This window comes from Periplaneta americana, chromosome 5, assembly GCF_040183065.1.
Source record: "Periplaneta americana isolate PAMFEO1 chromosome 5, P.americana_PAMFEO1_priV1, whole genome shotgun sequence".
Lineage (NCBI taxonomy): Eukaryota > Metazoa > Arthropoda > Insecta > Blattodea > Blattidae > Periplaneta > Periplaneta americana.
The window spans coordinates 63,681,212-63,706,964 of record NC_091121.1 but is presented as its reverse complement, the minus strand read 5'-3'; the positions used below and the strand labels follow the sequence as shown (position 1 = coordinate 63,706,964).

At 34.0% G+C, this 25,753-nt stretch overlaps 1 protein-coding gene and 1 non-coding gene across 2 annotated transcripts; one reads left to right on the top strand and one right to left on the bottom strand.

The window, feature by feature from the left end:
- Window positions 1-428: 428 nt before the first annotated feature.
- Window positions 429-25,753, bottom strand: Cpsf73 (cleavage and polyadenylation specificity factor 73). Its single transcript, XM_069825899.1, has 14 exons — window positions 25,593-25,753; window positions 25,437-25,500; window positions 24,392-24,489; window positions 19,659-19,787; window positions 19,342-19,519; window positions 15,817-15,906; window positions 13,796-13,946; window positions 12,229-12,404; window positions 6,930-7,235; window positions 5,398-5,659; window positions 3,302-3,486; window positions 1,452-1,580; window positions 795-917; window positions 429-547 (listed from the first exon to the last, which is right to left on the bottom strand). The coding sequence occupies exons 1-14, from the start codon at window positions 25,661-25,663 to the stop codon at window positions 452-454; spliced, it is 2,058 nt and encodes a 685-aa protein (XP_069682000.1). The 5' UTR covers window positions 25,664-25,753; the 3' UTR covers window positions 429-451.
- On the top strand, window positions 23,848-23,919 carry TRNAC-GCA (transfer RNA cysteine (anticodon GCA)). Its single transcript has one exon. It is a non-coding gene; the product is annotated as a tRNA-Cys (tRNA).

Sequence of the window (25,753 nt, the reverse complement as noted above, 5' to 3'; positions counted from 1 at the left end):
CTGTGGTGTAATAATCATGATGAAGATCTGGAACACATTCTTCTATACTGTCCATCCATTAACCACAAAAGAAGTAAATTAAAATCATCAGTACCAGTTGCAGAAGACACAGCCCTGCAGAATATATTGACTACACCCCAACTCTGGCTACTAGCAACAGGCATCTATAATGAACACCGATCAAAATACCCCTCATTTCTCGTGAAAAACAACTGAATAGACTACAGTGGACTATAGTGGAATTTATGTTGTCAGCAAACAGCTGGATACATTAAGAAGATTGATTGATTAATTTCATTCTTCTTCACTCCTTTGTAAAATAAACAAAATGTGTTACATAATCGAAAATACAAATTTTGGCTTTCAAAGTAGCTTATTGCATAAATTGATGTATGATAGAAAGGAATGTGTAATGATGTAAAGTTGCATATGTTTCAGTTATTTATTATTTTTACTTAATTTGTGGGGGTGCAAGTGATTGATACAATTTTGTTACAGCTGTCTGTACTATCTGTTGGAAGGACTCATCTTCTTCACATGACACTTCCTGCAAAAGACAATGAAACTTAAAAAAGAAATCAACATCTCTGTAATTACATTGTTATTCTAAATTAACTAGCACAAGGGAAATAAAGAAATAACACACGCATGCACACACACACAGAATAGGATATGTTAGATATCATACTCGTAGTTGAAACTCTTGAAAGTGTCTTGTGACATATTTCTCAGAACTAAAGTTTCATTTTGAGTAACTAATTTACAATAAACATTAAGATGATATCTATACTCACCAAATTTAGTAAATCAATGTTTGCCTTTTTTCCATCCACAGTGACATACAATTTCTCACCCTTAAATATTTTAGGGACAGAATCTTCACCAAACATCTCCTGCAGCATTTCAATCAGACATTCCTACAAAAATAATAGAAACATCAGATAAGCATTTAAAGACTTCCAAAACCAGAACAAGAAATTGTAACGCTTATTAGAGATTTTAATTAAATTTTTGGGAAAAACTATGGAGGATGCAAAGAAAGTTGCAAATTTTCTACCAGGATGCTTTCTTGACTAGACCTTTGAATTAAGATTAAAAAAAAAAAACAATGTATGCTATTGCTCTCGGTCAGTATATTGGTAACTTACACTTAATAAGATGTAAACTAATGATATCTTATCAGTGTTTTAAAGTTAAGAAAAGCTCCCCTGTAAAATTTAAGAATAGTGGCTTAGCATCTTTCCGTGGAACCATCATATATATTCATGCAGGAGGATTCAGTCATTTGTAACAGCCCCAATAAGTAGCTTCCTTAACTTTCTCCTCTTCTTATCTTTCCACGGGAAGAAGAAGATAGATTAAACCTTCGAAATTCATGTGTTCTACACCAATCAAGAATAGAAAAAATCCAATTCAAACATCTCTTGAATAAGCCGCCATTGCGAGATTACCTTGAAATGCATTCGATCCATCTTAGCCTGAGCTGGAAAGAATGAAGGTGTTGCATCCAACATCTCAGCTTGCATAACGACAGCCAGAACAGTGTCAGCATACATATCATTCACAGGTGTTGCTATCCACTGCAATGAAACAACTCTTAAACAATCATAATTACATGAATGCTGCAGAGGAACTATATATTACCACCCATTCTAATAATATTCAAATAACCCGCTGTTTAAGATCATACGCAAGTAACTTTCACCCATCCACTAGTCTTGCCAGGTATACAGTTTTCGTCATACGCTACCACTTAATGTAAAGCTCAGTCGTGTCGCCACCCTCATGGATTCAAGACGTTTTTTCCAACTTTTTGTAAGTATTGTTTTAGAAGATTTAAATAATACTTAAATGCTTCTAAATACTTTTTCATTCTATCCTTACAATTTACAGGATTTTTCCTGCTTTCCATAATCGGCCACACGACCAACCTGTTTGTAGCATCGTCAAATCTGTCTTGAAAACTGTACCTGCAATGACGGAAGAGTTTTACCGTTCCCTTGGGTCACACACGCCTCTTTCAACATAGTGCTTCTACTTACATAGTGGTGGCTTTTTGCTAAGTTCTATTCTCTGTTTTAAGTTATACCATAGTTTTAACTTCTGTTTTAACTTTATATACCAAATGTTCACTTATTATAACATGTTCTATTCGACCTACACGACCTGAAGATGCCAATCAAAATTGGCGAAAACGTTTGTTTTTAAATCTGTTTAAAGGTTGTTATAACATGTTTATTGTGTTTTTATGTTAAGTATTGACTGAATAGAACTCATTTATCAATTACCATTGAACTGAATGGAACCAATATGCCTTAAAAAAAAAATAAAATAGCTCTTAACCAGTTTGTGCGACAGATTCCACTACAAGCACAAAATGTAGCTACATTATTAAACTTGTTAAAAACAACTTAAATATCTTCAGTGTGTTAAATATTCTAACTATATGGTACTTTGCCTAAGTGACTAGTTTTGGCGTGAAGCCCTGCCAAAACTAGTCACTTAGGTAAAGTACCTCACAGTTCCAATAGCAATAATATAATGAATTAAAGATGAATATTGTTATAAAAATAAAATGAACCAATTAAGCCCTGTTAAAATCAAATACAAAATAAAATCTTAAAAGATAAACTTAAAAATTAAATTTACAAAAAGATTTCAGTTAAAATTGGTATATGGCATATCCTTAATTAAGACCTTCTGAGTGGTATAAAAGAAATTGTATAACCTGCAAGGAATCTTTAAGAATTTGGGTGATGGTTTTTTTAATTTCAAATTAAAAAAAAAATTATGTACAAATTTTGGTAAAGAACCCTGAGCACCAAAAAGTAAACCTATTACTGACTAATTGAAGAGAGGGACGTTATATTTGGAACTAAGGTATAAACTTTTCTCTATTAAGACATAGGACCTGCTGGCACAGCCCTATTTAGTTGGTAATGTTCTTTATTGATTGATATCTATCAATATACCTCGTCATAGCCAATCATAGCTGATATAAGAAAATAGGATCAAGATTAAAAATAAAATAATGAGTAATAATATAATCTAGGAATAAACCCTACTTTAAAGTGTGTCAGCTTTCTCTCATTTCTTTCTGAATGAGGAAAAAGAAATGTGTAATGACCGAAAACTGATGGAAAGACCAAAACTAGAAGCCACAGAGCAACTGGAGCTTGATACTTGAAGAGGAAGGAGGAGGAGAAGAAGATGGTAAATAGCAATGGATAAAAATAAATACAAAACTTGTCAAGTAAACACGCTACTACTTATCATAACCATATTAAGAGCAGAATATTACCTCTAGTGTAACAATTTTGTTTTCTAATGTGAGATCTACATTCTGGAAGACTCGCAACTTCTTATCATCCACTATGTCTGTAGTCCCAGCAACCTGAGCCAACAAATGCTTTAGTACAGCGAAGGTTCCTGAGTAATGTATGCTCTGCCGTTGAATCACTTGGCTCATGCTCATGTCCGTGTATTCTGCAAAAAACGTCAAACATGCAACATATCCACTTCAACTTCATTTCAGGGGAAAGTGAAGCAATGACTTCCTTTCTGTCAATAGCAGTCTTTTGTGAGCAGGTGATTGTGGTTGTAAAGGGAAATTAAAAATCCTCAGCACATCTTTCTTCAGAGTGGATGTAAAACAGGAAGATCAGTGTCGTAAATGTATGAAAATTGAGATGAAAGCACCAGGTGAATAATAATTTAAAAAAAAGTAAATCCATGCCACTAGAATTTTATACCCATTTTTGTTCCGATAAGTTTTGTTACTTTTTTTTCTTTTTAAGTCCGTCATAAACTTATCTTGTATAATAATGTGATATTTTTATTTCATTCTACTTGAACGTTTTCGGCTTTGTAAGCCATCTTCAGATCACTGTTACCTCTATTGAACTCTTGCGCTGATGTGCAATGGGTTACATTGACCATATTGTATTAAAATGTAAAATATAAAATATAAGATAAAATTAATGAATGCACATATTTAAAAATGATAACACATTAAATTAAATTAACCTAAAATGAAGGCTTTGCAGCATATACAGTCCTTTCAGATGTGAAACATTTCCTTAAGACCTTTTACATAGTAACTGTCATGAGACTGCATTTACAAGTGGTTATTGCATAATATTGCATTAAAAAAAAAAACATGGCACTAGAGCCCATGAAGGGCCAAGACCGACCAGTCAGCTCCTGGCCTCACGTCCACATGCCAAAGCAGAGGTGGACGATCATCCAACCAAAATAGAGATATCATGTGGTTAGCACAATGATCTTCCCAGCCGTTATAGCTGGTTTGCGAAACCGGATTTTTGCTACCTATTATAGCTCCTTAAAGTGCATCACGATGCTGGGTGGGCACTGGTTCCATACATTGGCCGAAATTTCATGAGAAAATTTCTTCCCCCACGTGGACTCGAACCAGCGCGCATTCCGTAACGTGAGTCCTAGGCAGCATGCCTTAGACCACAACGCCATGGCGCGGGACTGAATAATAATTAGTAACAATAATTTGTAGTAGGTTTACTGTTCTGCTCTATACTATCACTCATTATTGATTTAATGTATTTTTCATTATTGTGGCTCGTGAAGTAGTCATAAACATACAAAAGAAGTTTGTGCAGTACTTAGTAATTTAGTAGTATTTAATTGTAAGACGCTTTCAACTGTACAGATTTTTAGACTATTACATGTCCTTAGGAAATAATAACCAAATACAATAGAATATCTGACACAGGCAGTCTCATTCATTGACGCTACTTTCTAGCCTAGGCCAGTTTTCCAATTCCACACAGCCAGCAGATTGTGTTAAGCTGTCGCAAGGCGTTGTGAGACACCATGAAGCAAAACGTCACGTCACGAAGAGCCACACCACGCCTCATTCTGTGTGCACCTGGCCTAATACTTAAAGCCATAGACCTTCTGGTCAGTTGCTCTGCCAAATGACATGCACGGAAACCAGAAAAATACAAGGAGGAAATCATTTGGTCAGCTGTGCTCTGTTTCATCTCTTCTGAGACAATTAAGTTAGCAATGTAAAAAAAGAACAGACTATTATTAGTGGAGAAGTAAAATTTCTGGAAACATTCTATGGGAGCATTGAGAAAAGTTCAGGATCAGAATGAAATAATAAGGAAAAATACTAAATTAACAAATGCCATCACGGCAATAAGTGTATGAAGGAAATGAAATGGTTTACGAGTATGTTCAAAAGATGGACACATAAGTTGGGTATGTAGATACATGAGGGAATTAGAGGGAATGGGCAATGATTGTATAGAGAAGACGGAAGAGAGTGTCGAGAAATGTTACAAAACCGAATACATTATGAACTTCAGAATTCCATAATAGCTACTGTTACCACAAACAAGGCTGTAACCAACTTACTTGACAAGTCACATGCAGCCAACATGTGATAGTTGAAATTCCTCTTGACCAAAATGCCTGATAACTTGTGTCCTGGTCTTGGTTTTTCCATTGCCAGAGTTCCCATCACCTTTGCAGTTTTCTCTCCTCTGAAATACAGCTCTACTGCCACTGTATTCCGAGGATTGTGCAGCTCCATCTTTGTGTTGGGATCATCTTCGTATTCCCGCTGGAGGGCAGCCTTTAAACGACTCATCTCATTTTGTTCCCCATGAACTAGTACCTGAGTGTGAAATAGTATGTAAACATTCTATGATATCACGAAATTCCTCTACAGTATAAATTAGGCTAAATGACATAGTACAATAGAAAAACTGCATATGCAGGCAAAGACTCTACAAAAGACTACAGTCTAATTGGATTCTCATCAATTATTGTCTTTCAAAATATAGTGAAACTCCTTTAATACGTTTCTCACATATATGTTTTTCACTCTTCTTCGTTTTTTTTCTCAAGTTCCTGTAAAATTTCAATACTTTCCATGTTAATTTATTTCAGTTATACATTTTTCGTTTATATGTTTTTTTTACATTTATATGATCGTATTTTAAACCCTAGGAGATATGAAACATCATTTATACATTCTACATCAATTTTACTTGAAATTAGGTTTGTCACAAAAATGTGAGAATGCAAAAATACAGCACGTGTTCAGTGTTAAGATGCAGCCCACTTTGAAATTCGTAAAATTCGAAGCTGCCTCCAACAATCATGTGTCCTTTAATGATATAGTGAAACATTTTGTAACACACCATGATGTAACTAGGGTTGCCAACCCTTCCATATTTCCCTGGTTCTCCCATATTTGCTCTTAATTTTAACAATCTCCCGGCTCTGTATTATTCTTCTCTTCGAGCATTTTTCTTTCTTATTTTTGCATAATGTAAACATTTTTATGCTAAACATTTCATTTTGCCATGAATGATGACTGATTATATGATGAATTTTGTTGTTCAAAAGATGCATTAAAATATGCAGTCTTCACAGAAGGTAATGCTTGCCAAGAATGGGGTTTTAGTGCTCACTCATCAAGTAGTAATGCTCATACAAAAAAGGGTGTTTCATCTCATGAAAAATAATTGAACAGATGTTCGAAACAGAAGCACGACACATTTAATCAAATCAGAGCTGAAAACTGCAGTCAACTTCAACTATTATACCATACGTGAGACAAAATCTGTCTCAAAATATCCTTAATTTAAGCCTAGCTGCCGAAGTGTAGAATAAAGTTGTTTTTTAGTAACTGAACCGAATAATTTGTCTATTTTAAATGTGAAATTTTGTCGATTCCTTAGTCTCCCATATTTTCTTCAAAAAACATTGGCAACCCTAGTTGTAACTGAACAAATTATAGAAGAGTTATTACAATTTGAGGGCATGGTTTATTCCTTAAAAGCAACATTACAACATTGCACTATCTGTGACTATTGAAATAGCTTTGGGTCGAACCTCAAAATAAAAGTTTAGACATTTAATAAGATTAAGTGTATTACCACGTGTGGTGGCTTCAGGATCCTGATAAACTCGCTCGTCTGCTGGTAGTCAGTGTGAGCTGAGAAAGAAATGTAGTCGACAGACATCTTCAGTGGCAGTTTCTGACCTGACATGGTAGTAATTTCTTCAGGTTCTGACAGAATTGCTTTAGCTGGTGTTCCTTCTACACAGTAACCAGCAATAATTACACCATTCTTAGAGTCAGTGCACCATAATTCAAACAGCTCTCGTGACAATCCATTCTGCATCATACCTGGAGAAGCCATCACCACACATGGCCCAATATCCTCGAAGTGATCTATTCCCTGAGAAACATAAAGATGACAACACAGAATATAAAAATTAGAAAGAACATATCTATTGGATCCCTTCACATTGTGGCTTAGCAACTAATGAAACAGCTGACCTCCTTGCCAAAAAAGGGAGCTTCCATCTTTCATTTCAAATCAAAATCAATATCATATTATGAATCTGCTAAAAGAATAATACTGTATATGTAAAAGTCAAGCATGCAAATGAAAACCAGCTGAAACAATCATCGAACAACATAAAATGGCAACAATTATATAGAGATCGCAATCTCATACCGCAAACCCAAAGAAAATCATAAGTTGCCACCTTCAGACTACTCACAAGTCATGGAAAACACCTTCATAAAATCGGCATCTTGCCCTCAGCTAACCACAACTTGCTAGACTGTTAATGACTCAAATGCCAAAACAGCACACTGGAAACCAACCAACCATATCTATTGGTCAGTATAATTACTGACATTATCTCATACTCAGTTGTAGAAACCAATCAGTAATGAGTCTAATATAAAACAAATTACACTACTATAAAATTTTCAATTCTGGATACAGTAGTATTTTAATTTGAACAGCAAAGAATAGCAAGATTTAAAAAAACTAACAAAAATTTGTTACAAAGTTTTCTGAAGTAATAGGCAGGGCTGTTTTTTGGTCAAATTGGTCAAGGGTTAAAAAAAAAACAGACACCTACTCCATCTCCACATCTTAGCTCTTCTCCTCTGTATTTAAAACACAGATTATCAATCAATCAATCAATTAATCAATCAATCAATCAATCAATCTTCTCAATGAATCCAGCTGTTTGCTGACAACATAAAGTCCACTACAGTCCACTGTAGTCTATTCAGTTGTTGTTTTTCACGAGAAATGAGGAGTATTTTGATCGGTGTTCATTATAGATGCCTGTTGCTAGTAGCCAGAGTTGGGGTGTAGTCAATATATACTGCAGGGCTGTGTCTTCTGCAACCGGTATTGATGAGTTTAATTTACTAAACACAGACTATCAACTATCAATTAGCATATGGACTATTCCACCTCAAATCGACTGAAAGATAGAGAAAATTGACCTTGCAATTTTTAAATACAATGAAACTTTTTCTGTCCATAGACAACTATGATACAATGCTTTGTGCAAAGTTTGAGGCATCAGAACTTCATAGTGTTTAAATTAAAAATATTTTAATTTATCGTATTTTCATAAAATTAGCAACTTTAAACTGTTGTGGCTCCAAAACCCTTTTACCCAATGATCAGAATCATGGTTTATTTTGATGCTGAAAAGTTAAAAGTTTATATTGACATGTAAACAGTTTTTCTTACTTTTTATGGAAAAGGAGAAATTTAGATTTTTCTTAATTAAGACACCTTTGCCCACGAAAAAATATTATTAAAATATATGGTTAGATTCCGCATTGAAAGTACAAATAAACACATAGTTTTTACTGGTGCAACGTTAATAAGAAAGTATTGAAAAATCAAATAAAGAAAATAAATAGTACGTGCGTGAGCTAACCAGCTGACTGTGAGGCGGAAGCTAGCCTAGGCAAGCAAGGCCAGGAGACATAAACACGTGATGTTCAGTGGCGGACGGTGGGTTTGAAAGTTGAGAAGGCCAAGACGTGAATGATGAGAATATAAAAATATAAGGCCTGTGACATACCTCATTACTAAGCGCAGAATTTATAGGTTTTAAGAAATTAAAATTATGTTTTCCAATTTATTTTTGAGGATTTTAAATCTTATGTTTAGGAATTTATATGATTTTACGGGAAAAAAATAAAAATAAACAACATACTGTTAATATTATTACAACGGCTTGGTAAAGATTGCCTCTCTTTAGGGCATTCTAAGTCCTAACCTACGAATTAGGTCGTTTTAGGTCATATTTAATTTAATAATGTTACTCTTTGCTACATAAAACGAACAAGAAAAGCAATATTTCGAGAGTAAGTAGATAGCAACAAAATTGATTTGAACCTAAGAATCCGGGGCTTGCTCATTACTATTACATAGTCTAATTTTACAGCAAATTAACTGGACGATCCTCTTCCTTCGCAAACCGAACAATTACGTCACAACATACTGAACAACTGCTATTAGAAGAAGCTAGAGACATATCTGCATCTGTTTCTAAACTCTCGATATTTTTAAAATACTGTATAAGTAAATACATCTCGTAACACAAAAGAATAAAATAACAGGAACACCCGCAAACAAGAGAAAATCTAACAACGTAAATGAAAACTTTTATGCAGGGAGAGAAAACTAACAATACGTGATCCAATTTTCTAAAACCACGAAGAGAGAAAGAGAGAGAGCTTCCCAATACAGCCGAAACCGGCCATGACTATAAGCAGTACAGTTGTCAGCGGTAAGTAGGACGTCTCCAAATCGGCTCCCCTCGCGCGTTCTAGTCAAGTTTAAACACTCTTCTAACCAGCTATCTTATTGGTTGAACTGCTGTTGTCATGGTTACCGAGGAGTAGCATCATGTAGCCGACTCCTCTCTCCCGCTCTTGCATAGACACTGCAGGCTGCTAGATGTCGACTATACAGGTTACAGCGCTATCTGTTATTTTTCAGTACGAATTATTTGTACTATGTACAGTATAGTGAGCGGGCATCACCAACTGAATGTGGTCGACTTTACGTAACTTACATCTTAGTCATAGTGAATAATAAAATTAATATAAAAGGAAAAATGTTCGTCATTTGCTATAACTTGTCCGTGATCTTAATTCAGCTGGAATTATTACTGCCATATTGAGTTCTGGTAAAATATTAGGGGAGGCATGACCTCCCTTGCCTCCCCTGAAAATCCGCCACTGGTGATGTTTCGTCTAGTAGCGCATAGCTGGGCTAGCTTTATCACAGATTTTCATAAACACAGGAGTAAAATGACGCCCAAAGCTCGCTTATCTTCATCTCTCGGCCAGTGCTTGCTGTGTTGCGCCTTTCAAGTCTAGGCGTGTGAATATAATTTATTTAATACCCCCGAAACTTATTGCCGTGACACTAAGCAAACAATGCTGAATCCCTCTTAATAATGCAAGGGTTTTTCTCAATATTTTTTTACATTTTTACAAATGGGCAAAAAGCCTAAAAGTAAGTAAAATCAGATTATCTGTCTCTCTGTATACAATAAAAATAAGGATTACTTCTTATCATAACCTACCAAATGTCAGCTTCAAAATGAGCTCTCGTTCAATGTTCTGCAGTAAATGGCTCCAGAGTTCTGAGCGCTGAAAGAGGCTTGTTTTTCTAAAATACGCTAAATTTGTCGCTCAACAATACGAAAACCGCTTGACTTTCGATAGTATATTTTTGCAAATGCACTCTCCTCAGCACCTTGTATAAATAGGAAAAAATTAGAGTATAAAAAAATGCGAGGTTTTTTACTGATTGATTTCATATGGAATAGCCCATATATCTTTAATATGGTAAATAGTGAGAGAGAAAAAATAACCTACTACTATATTTGGGAACCTACGAACAATAAAAGAAAAATTTAATTTAATTTAACAACATTTTGAACAAACGAAACTTATAACAGTTATAACATAGTAAACTCCTATTAGAAGTAACGAATTTTCGAAGTCACAGCTTTATTAATGTTGGTTTAAAACTAGTGAAGACTTGTTTAACAGGAATTGTCAAGTTCTATTTTTGCCATAACCTTCTTCTGTTAATGTTTTGTGCTGAGTAGCAGTAGTCTAACATTCCCTTAACTTCCCAGTCAAAAAACTATCTGATAGTAGGTAGTAAGTATTTGAAATTGTATTCCTTTCATTTGTGAATTTCAGTGTTGATTTATATACTGTAATTTTAACAGTATACTGAAATTCCAATGCATAATTCAATATCTAAATTTCAAATGAGTATGAAAATTGGAGTTATCATGAAGTGTAAACATTTGAAATTCATTATGTTTTATCACTTGCAAAGCCTATTGTATTACTTCTAACATCATTATTATTGGCCATGTACATTTTTGTTTTCCTGTTACTGCCTAAGAACATTTATTTAGTTATTCTCTACATACAGTGGAGATTTAATTATCATAGTTCACTCCATACAATCGTGATTTTTATTGAAATGTCGATCCCAAATCATTTAAATCCAATAGTTGCAATTCGTTATTAAAAAAAACCGAACACCTAAACATATACACATATTTTAGGTTATAACTTTGAACAAAATTATATATTAAGAAAATACAATGCCTTAACACTGCCAAGGAGAGTAAAAGGAATGCAGAAAATATGAAAGATTGGAAAATACTGGGTTTGCCGTGAAAGACATGCCCTGAATGAATGAATGAATTAATTAATTAATTAATGAATGAATAAACACTACCAAGTTGATTTAGTTATTTACCTCATAGATGTCTATGTCATAATCAGAGTTGACATACAGAATGCTGTGATCAAGTGTAGAAGCAAATAAAATATATAAAGATTTTAATTATGGTGGCTGCAAGCAATAAAATTCTTGTAGACCTTTTTACTGTTTTACACGTGTAGTGCTCTTTTTGGAGGCATTTTGCGTGAAATAAAACCACCACTGTCAATGCATTTCACTGGAAACTATTGAATGTTTCAATAATCAATTGTGAAAACACTGAATCCCCAGAATCCAGGACTAACCTCATCACTCACTAGACTATGAAACACTTATCACGTGACTGAATGCTCAAGATTTTGTAAATGTTAGTTGTCAAGGAGAAATGTAGTAGTAAATGTTCTGACAAAAACTAAGATTAGTAGAACCTCGACAATAATCAAATTTAATGGTACTAAAGTGTGAGTACAGTTAGTAGAAAATACTAAAGCATGAGTATATTTAATAGAAAAGATGATACTCTAAGGTAACAACAATCGAAACTTCACTGTATGCAAATGTCAGTTCTGGTTTCTCATGCATGAATGAGAACATAATTTTATTATTATTCTACAAAGATACAAAAAGAGAGGTTTTAGTTCAATACCTTTAAATTAGAAATGTGTTTAAACACAAAGGGATTGTTGATTGCAATCTGATGTCGAATTTTGTCATTCATAGCATTTACATAAGTCTGATAAACAGCCATACACTTCTTCGCCAGTGATGATGCGTAATAGATTGGAATGTCATGCAGCTCTGGATGCTGACTCCAATATTCATCTGAAACATAACAATACGCAGTGGTGCATGATCAAGATTCATTATTCCTAATTCATTCAATAAAGTTCATTCAGTGAAATGTTCACTAGTAACAAGTACAGTATACATCACTGATACAGACTGATTATTTAGTCCTGACAACTCAGCGACACGAAAGAGGGTAAGTAATAGGAGGAGTGGGGAGAGTTACGGAGTAGAGATAAGGGCGAGCGGTCGGTAAAGGAATGCAGTACAGCTTAATTGTACTGGAAACATACCACTCTACCGCACACATGACATCCGATTGCTTCGAAGGCAAGTGAGTGAATAACCCAAACACCACTTGGCGTAACTAAATGGACTCGCCTGTCCCAGGACGCACATCTCCGGTGACTGTCAGGACTAAATAATCGTACTGTACATCTGTGAGCAGAAATGTGGATCCATCTTCATCTAATTACATTATGCAGGGTGTCTAAGTAGGAATGTAAAATACTTCAGGATACTGTAGTTTCGGTTAACCTACATCAATTTAACCTAATATACTTAAGACCAAAGTTTAACGGTTGGAGACAAATCAAGGGGAGAAATACTGGAACATCTTGTGGTTCTGTGTACTATACTTGATATGTTATGCCAGATCTTTTGTACAAGGCAGTATCTCAGCACCGCAATGCCAGTGCAACACACAACTGAATACACGTTCACTTAATATTTAATTCGTGTATTCGCATAGTGAATATGCAGACATTCTTTTTGTTTATGGATTTTGTGATGGCAATGCATTGGCTGTTTTTGGGGAATACTGACAACATTTTCCCAATCGAAGGGTTCCATCTAGCTGTGTGCTTTTCTGTGCTTACCGGATGTTATATGAAACTGTGTTTCGTTGAGGTTGGAAAGAGAACCGGTACTGGTGCTTGATATGAATTTACAATGTTAATTCATATGTAAGTTTCCATCACAGTAATTTGAATTTTTATGATTTTCCTATTGAACCTTTTTTTATTATTTAATATATTTAGATTTGGATACACATATGTAATAAGTGGGTATACAAGTGATTGTGTGAATCTTTAGATTTTGGAGATTTCTTATATATTTATAAAAGTAAATTTTCCATAGGTAGGAAAAAAAACATGATCGAGAAGAACATAAATCCCCAATGCATAAAGATGACAGACTAATCATTTATGTAGCAGAGTTCACATGTTAAAAAAGAAGTTGGTGGAACATGCTTTAATATTTATGTTTTAACAAAATAAAGTAATCTTAAAAACAAACACACCTTCATAAGAGTGTAATGGGTAGATGTGTCATAAGAAATAATAATTTGGGATATGATTCTCATATGAAACATAATTCTAGGCAGAGAAAATAAAATATTCCAATACTAAAAATTAAGAGCTCACCCAATATCAGTAAGAGTTCCTGTGCTCTTCCGAGTGCAAATACGGGTATCAAGCATCTTCCACCACGGTTCACGATGTCATGGACCAATGCAGTGAACCGACCTTCACGCTCTTCACGCTTCTCGTGAATGTGAGTGCCATATGTTGATTCCTGTAAGGGAGAAAATGACAGTCAAGTTTTTCATTTATAGTCGTGGATCATTGCTATATGTATGGCTTCTAAAACCAGAATGCTTAACAAATGATTAATAAACGAGACAGAAAACAATGATGGATCATTCAGAAGATATAAAATGCAAAGTTCACAACATACTGAAGGTCTGATTTACCTTCAGCTTGAGATGAAAAATCAGGGTTACAGGAAAAACATATTCTACTTATTGGGACCATTACCAATGACTAAATCCACAAAGAACTGGATCAGCCACACAATCCCATGAGCATATACCTTTCTTTGTTACCTAATTTTTCACCTGAACACAAACGTTGATGCAACCTTAAACACAATGTAATCTTTTAATGTTATATTTTCATCAACAATAAATAAAATCCAAACCAAACTTCTCCTTAAAGCCATATTATAAATTATATAAAATAATGTAAGGTGAAAAGAAAAGGAAAGCTCAGAAAATCTAAAAAAAAAACTAAAATTATGTTTTGAAGAATATTTTATGAAAATTACTATTCCTAGATTTTATTCTAATTTTAAAAAATGGTGTATTAGAACATAGTACAATAGAATGGAACAGAATAAAAAATGTCGGTAAACTGGTCTACACAACTAGCTTCATATGCGATGACGAACAGTTAAGTAACTGCTATTAGTTAAAAAAAAAACTATTGGATACCAGTATTATTGAAGTATAATGGCGTTTTTGTTAACAGTATGACTTTATAATATACAATATGGATAATAATTGGGAGAGAAAAGTAAATAGTAGAACTAGTTGAAGGTAGAGTGTCTTTGTGAAATTTGCAAATTAGGCCTACTGATTATTACAACAAAAATTATAACACAATCAGCTTTACCAGAAATTGTTAGTGTAATAGAAATGTAAGAAAACACGGTTCATAATAAATTGCACATACTTCAGGCTCAAAGAGCAAACACAGGTCAAAAATAAATAAATATAAATAAATCTTGCAAATACTCGCAAACAGTTCCTCCTTTTGTAATTCCACATTTTGTTCTCTATTTTACAATTAAGCTAGATAATATATAAGCTGCTTGCATTTCATCACGTGAGAAAACATGCATGCACAAAGAAACAAACACATATGCACATGGAAACACATATACAGCTGCATCACAAACATAACCACAAAATGTATAGAAAGAATCAACACATATATAGTAACAATCTTGGGCGCGATAGCCCATAAAAGGCCAAGGCAACCAACTGAGAGCTAAATTCATGTCCACAGCCCTCAGCAGAGGTAAACGATCATCCAACCAGTATGAGGGCATGTGGTTAGCACAATGAGCCAATATAGCTGGTTCGCAGAATCACATATTGCTACCTACTGTAGCTCCCAAATTCATTACAATGCTGAGTAGTTAACTGGTCCCATACAATGACCGACACTTAATTTCTTCTCCATAAAGACCCAAAACAGTGCTTATTCTGTAATGCAAGTCCAGGCATGATGCCTTGGACCACGAAGCTACAGCATAGGACAACACACATAGAAAGCTGCAGCTAAACTAAATTCTGGTTGTAAATTTAGTACTCTGTGTATAAACAAGCATGCTACCTCCTGTCACAATTTTTGCAATTCTCGGGTTGTGCAGCACATGAAGTAGTACACTGCACACTACTTTGGCTTGTGTGTTAAACATGCAGGTATAGCAGAAATGTTGCTCAGCAAAAGTAGTGACGTGTGACCATACCTTTATTTACAACTCTTTCTCGAGGTATTATCTACCCTGAATTGATTATATTAATTGACATCACAATCCTCAAATCAGTATATTTTCTATCACTATCTAATACAAAATGTACTGAAAAAGATGTCCAAACCGTAATTAAAACATCCGGATGAACATTTGGAATTTCTGCAGCCATCAGATGCCTGTCCTCTTGTCGAGAGAAGTCCCCGGTATACAAAATCTAAAGAAAAAACGTAAAAACATTACACATTAAAGTTAATGAATTTTGAACAATTTATCTAGTTAATTATGTTACGGGATTTGAATCATCATATTAAATTAAATAATCATTCTACTAATGAATGTGGGTTACAAAGAGTCTATAGTCAGTAAAAAAAATATTCATTCCACATTATGGAATGGCTCAGTAATATAAAATTAATGAAAGTATCAATTGATGTAACAAAATAATACAAATAATACTACATATATATAAGATACAATTTAATTTCATTAATACATTTTTAAAAGTTAATAACAATTACTAATTATCTTTGCACATCGCAGTACACCCTTACATAAAATCGTAATCATGAGATGACACATACTTTTCATTGCAAATTTTATGCATTTCACAACAATTTAGTTTTTCTATCACATTTCCACTGATATTCTTGTTCACAGTCTACAGTAGAACCTTGCCAATCCAAAATCCGATAGTTTGAAATTTCAGTTAATATAAATGGGGGAAAAGAAAAACTGAACAGAAAATTTGGCCAACCACACCATATTGCAATCATTCTTTAAGAAATTAAAGAAAACTTTAAACTATATTTGTAAATTAAAATTTCCCATGAGGTTCAAACGAATTTTCTTTTCAAGTGGGGATTGAAGAAATAAGTAATTAGTCATAACACTGTTTAATAAGCACTAAAGGACATTAAATTACAATAAAAAGAAATACTGTAATATGCTATATATTAAGGGAATATAAACATAAATTAATACATTGGTAAATAGAATTTCACATAATCTGTACATTTCTTAACTCAATTAGGTTTGGGTCCCAATTAGTTCGGATTAATGGGGTTCTACTGCATTTTAAAAAGACAAACACTGAGAAGAAATGCATATTATATTCCGGCATATAAATAAAATGGTAAAACTTTCGTGTTCAACATTAAATAGAATGGAAGCTATTTTTTATAATTTCAAAAAGTAAAATATTTTTCTACAAGTTTAAGTAAAATATGTATGCTGTTTAATCAGCAGTCTGAAGACTGGTTGGAACCTCATAATGAATATAGCCTCTAACTCTAACCCACTACACATGCGTACATACATCATATTATAGTCTAATATTCTTGTAATATCATCTTGCTATTGATGAAAACCACTATACTATAACTGAAACAAATATTTAAATATTTTAACACTTTGTAAATAGATTCTTGTATGACCTACTTGGCAAAAACCAGTAATATGCCAAGAGTGAAAGCAAATTCCGATTATGAATTTTTCTCCTTCAAACTATAGGAAATTAAGTTTTAAGATAATATTGCACTATGAAGATTAACCTAGTCAGCACCACAAAATGGTAGTATCTTCAATACCTTTACAATAGCTATAAATAATCTCTTGCAAAGATATCAACCTCGGTCTAAAGCAAGTAACAGATATTCCTACGAAGATAACACACATTTTAAACTTGTATTTTGCTACAGACTGTTCTGCTTTCTAACAGATAATATTTAATTCTATGAAACAAATACTTTCGGTATATATGGACCATACTATTTTATTTGTCACTTCATTAAGAATATAACTGTTCAGTCAATGTTAAGTAAATTTCCATTTTGTTTTAACTGGTTAGGAAAAAAGAAAATGATATATTGCTAATGAAGCCTGGTACTGTAGGCAGTATGGTGGCCGGGTAGCTCAGTTGGTAGAGCAGCTGGCTACGGACTGGAAGGTCCGGGGTTCGATCCCAGGTGGTGACAGGATTTTTTCTCGTTGCCAAACTTTCAGAACGGCCCCAAGGTTCACTCAGCCTTCTATAAAATTGAGTACCGGGTCTTTCCCGGGGGTAAAAGGCGGTCAGAGCGTGGTGCCGACCACACCACCTCATTCTAGTGCCGAGGTCATGGAAAGCATGGGGCTCTACCTCTATGCCCCCCAAGTGCCTTCATGGCATGTTACGGGGATACCTTTACCTTTTACTGTAGGCAGTATGCAAAGCTCTTCCCTTTTGCAGATTGCCTCAGAGTTCGGTTTAACGAGTGTTCAAGTTGTTTCGCGTTTTTTGGATGAACGGGTCTGGGGTATAAAAAGTAGATCACACTGAGCCATCCAGGTATTACAGATGAGTATTAGTAAGAGTAACAACATGCAGAGTGAAACTACAAACTTTAGGAGCATGAAAATACTTTTTTGTTAAAAATAACATTCCATCCCATTAAAAATGATTTCTTAATTAAATAATGCATCTACTTATATAGAGTAATTAAAAAGCATTATATATGAACAACTACTTTATCTGAGGTATACATATTGAGTTTAAAGTACAAACATTACAATGGAATGTATGCACTATTAGCTCTTTTATTTTTTAATTAATTGTAATTCTATTTTTGCATTTGCTTACATATTATATATCACATTACACATTATTACTGGTGTTCATTTGTTCTTTTATGTAATAGTTATGAAATTACAGCAAATTCTATATATTAAAAAGATAAATTAATGCAGTAAAGTGTCCAGTCAATTGTAGGTTTATTTCAAGCAAACACATTTTAGTACTTTTGTTTATTTATTTATACACGCTTTAACAACTGTAGTTATATGGCGTGTTTAGTATCTGTGGGTATACCAATATGCTATTTTTGCTATTACTGAGTTCCTGTTTCTATTGTGTCTTCTAGATGGCTTGTGTTCCTGTAACTGACTTTATATTTTGATTAATGTTTATGATATTAGTAAAGTTACTGAGGTGGTGAAGAATCAATCAATCTTCTTAATGTATCCAGCTGTTTGCTGACAACATAAAGTCCACTATAGTCCGCCGTGAAGAATAATTATATATAAATTTCCAATCTGGCATTTGACTTTGTGACTGAGGAAAAACATGATAAATCCCAGTCAGATTGGTTAGCCAAGGGGTTCAAACGTGGAACCTCCCGAATGTGAGTCTCAAATGTTACCATCTGAGCCAACTTGCTCGGTTTAAACAAACTTTTTTTAATTAGACAAAGGAAATTTCCTTCAATCGTTACACCGTTTATGTACTCAGAAAATATCAGTATTCATGCATGATGAAGTGCGCCTGCTGTTCTGTCTAGCCTGCAAAATATAAGGGTCGCCAATTGATGGTCGAACATTCAGTCGGATGGATGTTTTCCAACAGGTCGAATATAAATCAGTTCTAAGCCTTATTCTGTAGTTGTCTACTTTATAAAGTAGTAAATATGAATGAAATGTGTTCAGTAACGTAGGAGAAATTAATATAGATTACACACATAAAAAGAGCATGTCAAAATCATCTTTCCAGTATCAAGAATGCTGAAAAGGCATATTTTCATAAAAAAAAAATATCGAAATTTATGTCTTACAGCAACATAAAACTTCATTTTTCAGAAAAAAGTACAGGAATTAAACCACTCTAAAACTTTATTACCTTAACACCAGCAATTTCAATCATGAACATGGCTGCTCCTAGCACATGGCCAGCATTGTAAGCCCAGAACTTGATGCCAAATACATCTTTTTCTTCATGGAAGTTTATTGTTTCGATCTTGTCCATGCTACTTTCGAGATCAGCTTCTGTGTACAGCATCTGTTCTGTTGCAATGTTACTGAGAAAGACAGTACCTACATTAAACAACTAATGTCTTATACAGCTTTTGTAAGGGACAGTTCTATACACAGGGTATCAAATACATTGAAAAAATTAGCATAATACTGTATACCACATTTTTGTCATAATACACTTACCTTACTTTGATATAATCCGAAAGTAACCACCTATAAATAGCTTTTGTTGCGTGTGTCATGAAACATCGCCCCTTGAAACTTGTTTTCTGCAGGAACCATGGCAAGGCTCCACAATGATCAAGATGAAAGCTATAAGAAAAGTTCATACCACATTGTTATTTTACTAGATTATTCTCAAACAGCATCTTAAGTTCAATAATAGGCATACCATTAGCAGAATGTGAGCCATGATTCAAATCTCTAGGAATTTTCAGTCGGTAAAGAAAGTGAGGTACTGCCATGTTCTCTAATTTCATTCCACCAATCCTGCCTTCAATATCATCCGTAAAAAGATATAGATTTTGAAAATAATCTGATCACTGAAGGCAGGTGCAACGTTATATCACAGTCTACTACATACAGTCACGAAGCTCAATATATATGCATCCAATGACAGTTGAACTTTGGTTGCTAGCCACTAGGATCGCTACTATCGCACAGTCTACTGTTCCTAGTAATCTCAGTTGCTAACTGCTTGGAGCATTGTATCGCGAGAAATGCAAAAAATCGCCTCAAGCTTCGTGACTGTATGTACTAGACTGTGGTTATACATTCACGAGCGTGATATTCATTAATACTTCACAATGCAGCAATGATGGCTATGGAATAAGTAATAGGCCTACTAAGCTGCAGAATTTTTCCTCACAATCAAGAACATATTATTCAGTAATAAAAGAAGTGTATCATACTGAATAATTAATATTTGCCGTGTGTATATTTTTAAAATTACTCCATTTCTCTTTTTCAGTTGATCATGAAATAATGCAATGCAAATCAGATATCAGACGCATGTGTGGTGTGAGAGTAAATCGAAGTTCCAACATATTTTTCCATGGAACATACCGGTAGTCATATTTTTACGAGTGTTATCGTCAGACATCGGATTCTAGGGCAAATGCCTATTTTGTTTCTTTAGGAGACAAGTAAAAATAATTATTAATATTTGTGTTTCATGGAAATTGAAAGGTATTCAAAGAGTTTTATAGTGCCCTAAAATGCCCTAAAACGGTTATTAGAGCCTAATTTGTTAATATTCGCCTAAAAATGCCTAACTCACTGTAAATTTTCGCATTTTACTCTTACTTTTTATAATTTACACATGCATTCACTGCGAAATTTAAGGCATTTAAAAAGTGGAAAGTTTGCTTCGCACCGGCCATGAAACCATTGATAAAGGAAACAAAATGTTTTGAATCTCACGACACTCGCAATAGATTTCACCGAATTTAACATGTTTGGAGGCATAAATGCCGACAAAGAACCAACCTTAGTTTTGAAGCAGGCAACAATCACAACATGTGCTGCTACCGATTCAGAGATATACTATACTATAAAAATGACTGTTTTCGGTCTGAAACCGATTAGCTGTACTGCCCTTCAGAGTGTCATAAAATCACAATTTTTGGAGAAAGAGTGTTTTTGAAATATTTATGAAAAGTCGTAAAACTGCGAATTAGTAGGGTAAACCGTTACAAAATATTTAAAAGAATGGCCCTCCTAGTGTTAACACTACCAGGAAATGCAACAATAAGTGGAACTTTGTATTTTTGTCCAATTGAATCTCAATAACAACGGTTCATTTGAATGCTCGTTAACAGTTGCTCTTTCCCTTACCTTATTTGTGTTGAGAAGTTTTGAGCGGTAGGACGTTTTCCTGTGAAGTTTAACGCGATAATGCCGAAAAATATAAGTGCAAAATCTACATTGATCCGGCAATGGCTAACAGAATATTCAGAATTCACTTATGATGGAAAAATAATATTCTGCAAGATTTGTAGCAAACAGGTATGTAACAATAGTTGAAATATATGTTCTATTAATTTTAATGAGTAGGCCTATAATATTTATACATTGACTGAGCTATCCTGAGGTATAATTCTTTTTAAAACCACTACACTTTAACCTTTTAAATTCCGATAGTTAAAGTATTTGCAGGTCATTAAAATTTTGATTGTTCGAACCCACTAACTTTGTGATAGAAATACGGCAATACAACAATTAGGATTTTATTTTAATTCAGTTTACTTTACATTTTTAGATTTCGCAAGAAAAGAAGTGCCACCTAAAGCAGCATGTGCAAGGAGCGGCTCATAAGGCTAAAGCTCAGCAGAAAAATCAACTGCAACAAACTTTACTAACACAGCCTACTTCATCCAATCTCAGCAGCAATTTCTATGCTGATTTAACCAGAGCGTTTGTTGCTGCTAACATTCCCTGGAATGCAATTGAAAATCTGGTTTTAAGACAGTTTTTACAAAAATACTGCAAACAAAATATCCCATCTGAGAAAAAATTACTTAGACAGAATATACAATGAAACTTTAGCTTCCATTCGGGAGGATATAGGTGATTCTTACATATGGGTCTCTGTGGATGAAACCTCAGATCCTATGAATAGGTATATAGCAAATATGGTAGTAGGAAAACTTAGTCCTGATGGACCTTCGATTCCACACCTCGTATGTGTTAAGGAACTTTCGAAAGTGAATAGCCAAGCCATTGCTTATTTTGTAAATAAAGGCCTATAGTCTTTATACTCAGGTAATATAGACGATTCTAAAGTTCTGTTGTTTTGTACTGATGCTGCCTCATACATGGTTGCTGCAGCTCCACTTCTTAAAACATTTTATCCTAACCTCACGCATGTAACCTGTCTAGCACATGGCCTTCACAGGGTTTCCGAAACAATCCTGAATGAATTTCCTCTTGTCAATTCGTTTATTTCTAACACAAAAAAATGTTTTTGTAAAGCCCCATCCAGGATTTCAATATTCAGAGAGAACTTTCCAGATATCCCACTCCCACCTCAGCCGGTTGTTACACGATGGGGAACCTGGATTCAGTCAGTGGTGTATTATTCTAAGTATTTTAAAGAAGTGGTCACAGTTATTGATAAATTACCTGAAACTGATAGTGCAGCGTGTGTGAAAGCAGTGAAAGATTGTCTGAATGACTCACGAGTGAAAAACGATATTGCCTACATAACATCAAACTTTTCTTTCATACCTGCAAGCATTGAACAATTAGAACGTGAAAAACAATCTCTTTGTAGCCAAATAGCAATAGTAAAGGAAGCTCAAGTGAACATACATTCTGCTTTGGGCGAAACTGGGAAAAAAGTTAAAAATAAGTGGGACAACGTATTAAATAAGAATGTAGGATTTTCATTGTTGGAAAAAGTATCAAGAGTGATATCGGGGGAAAGTGTAAATGTTCCAGTAAGTATTGATGTTTCTATTGTACCTAATTTAAAATTTGCGCCTCTCACATCAGTTTCGGTTGAAAGAAGTTTTTCTGCTTTCAAAATGATTCTCAGTGAAAAAAGGCAAAGGTTAACTGTGGAGAATTTAGAAAAAATTCTGGTGGTGTACTGTGCAGATAATTATAATAAAGTCTGAGCATGGAACTGAATTTCAATAACTTAAAATGAGTAATCTTGATATCAATAATCATTATTTCATTAGTTTCAATATATTAAATTTGTGCAGCTCTGTTTATAAATATAATATAGTATTCTTTTTTAATGTTTAAACATACTTTTTTGTGCGTATTTTAGTGTATAACTAAAAATTTCAGTGAAAGAAATAAGTATGATACCTTGATGTGCCTAAAATGCCTATTTTCATTAAAATAGAGCCTAATTTTACAAATTTTGAGCTTATTTTAGGCGCCTAAAACTGCAATTTTTAGTGCCTAAAAATCCGATGTCTAGTTATCGTAAAAAAAATGACACATACTACCTCTCTTTGTTAATCTTATAAAACACATTCCATGCAACAGTTGATTATTGTGCATCCTTTCTCAGCTTGTTCTTATGAAGAGAAGTTAAATGTTAAAGAAAAAATGTAATTATTAAGTCACTTAATTCTAGGAACTTCTGCAGCAATAATAACAAGCAATATATTAGGATATATTATTTTAATGTACCGAAGTACATATGATATTTCCATGCAGATATTCTGTGTCATCATACGATGAAAGAGTAATGGAACGGGAAAAATTCTCTCCGGCGCCAGGATTTGAACCCGGGTTTTCAGCTCTACGTGCTGATGCTTTATCCACTAAGCCACACCGGATACCCACCCCACTAGAGGGAACCCAAGAGTTGGAACTTAAACTGAGACGATTCTGTCCGATGCCGGGGTGGGTATCCAGTGTGGCTTAGTGGATAAAGCATCAGCACGCAGAGCTGAAAACCCGGGTTCAAATCCCGGCACCGGAGAGAATTTTTCTCCATTCCATTACTCTTTCATCGTAATATATTAGGAGTTTTAACAAAAATATTTACAATAGAACTGGAGCTGTCATTAACTAGGTCTAGGAATTTACATGTACAATGAAATCAAATGCATAAAAAAGTGTGACACCACTTCTAAATTTCATAATTAAGGAGGCCTATTTTGCATGAAAATGTCAGAAAAATGTAGAACTGTTGGAAATGTTTGTAAACATGTCAATGACAACAGATGAAGCTCAGGTTTTCAAATGTAATAGGGATGAGAAAGTTGCTATATTGCACTGTGTCAAGAAATAATAAATACCATAGCCATGCTATCCATATATTGTAATGTGATTTTGTACAGCATGCCGAAGTTTAGAGGCAGAGTGATAGGAAATTTTTCTGACCACGAAAAGTAAAGAATAAATTTATCTACCATATAAGATAGGCTTTCATTAGAACGTCTAACACTTACTGTGAAATTAGCAACAAATCTATTTCATCTGCTTCAACAAGATCTACAAAGGGCAAGGCATCCATGCCCGACAAGCCTGGATGAATTCCACAATCAAGCTGGAAGGAAAATAAATTCACTGTGTTCACAACAATTTCAGACGTTTTAAATAAAATATATTTGATTAAATTTATTATTCCTTATGTTACTGCTTTTCATTTTCCCACTTTTGCAATAATTTTATTTCACAAGTGACGATGTAATAGATAAATAGGCGAACCTTCTATTTGAAAAAGGGAACAATTAATTTAAACATACTTATTCATTCATGATAGAAGTTATTATATTCTATAATATTCTCTTAGATAATTTTAGGTGATTACGATGATAATGATGAAAAAGCAGGCCTCATATTATGACCTGTATTAAAATAGTGCAACAAATATGCCTAATAGATTTAAAAAATAATGTTAACACACTGTGTAGCAAGTTAAAAGACTATTAAAAGCAATAGGCCTAATCTATGAAATTCTCACAGCGCAACAGAAAAAAACAGCCATGAAATGCAAATGACGTGTGTAATTATCGTATAACGAGAATAATAAAAAAAAAAGTTGTTACAATGAGAAATTCATTACTAGGCCTATTTACAAATATCAATCATACTAGTTTCATTGTGTAAACTTGTTTAGTTACGTAACAATGTAAAAGAAATTTGTTAAATGCACATATTAGTAGGTTGTAGGCCTATCTGATAATTAAGTCTCCTCGGAACTTCGTGCGCGAGTAATGTTGGTCAGTCTTTGCAAAAGTACAGTCTCTCTTCCTTTAGCAGAGGTCAAACCGGTTGGTAAGTCACAGAAACTATTCAACTGTAATAGCGCATTCAGTGTTAATAATGACATACATCAAATAAATATGAGATGGTGATGCATGATTTAGAAAATAGCGAAATGATAAATAATGATAATTTTGGGAGCCTGTATCTTTTTGTTATACTTCCAGTTTCATTGATATTTATTCCCGAAGATAACTACTTGAATAATGCATACAGTAACACTGTTACCATTATTTTCTTTCCTTTAAATTCCAGCATTATACATGATCGTCCAACTTCTTGACCGGCACCTCTATAAAGAAAAGGTAAGGTTAGGATTACACGGTGTAAAATATGAATATTTTATCCACATCAAATTTTAATTTATTAATAACGCCTACATACAACGGTCGAATTAACAGTAAATCACTCTCCTCTGCTGGTACTTGAGAATCAGGTTTTCTTTTAGTAGACATTTTTATTTTCTAAGCTTTGGCATTAGGAACCAAAGACGTTGTTAGGAACACCTTACAACACCATTACAAAAACTACAGTCTAGTAACTGT

Excerpts from the sequence above, each read along its gene's own strand:
- Cpsf73 (XM_069825899.1), bottom strand. The coding sequence starts at position 25,663 with ATGTCTACTAAAAGAAAACCTGATTCTCAAGTACCAGCAGAGGAGAGT. Across the intron at positions 7,236-12,228 it reads AACACATTTCTAATTTAAAG|GGAATAGATCACTTCGAGGA; the intron begins GTATTGAACTAA and ends TATGTTTCTCAG. Across the intron at positions 918-1,451 it reads TGGATCGAATGCATTTCAAG|GAATGTCTGATTGAAATGCT; the intron begins GTAATCTCGCAA and ends TTATTTTTGTAG.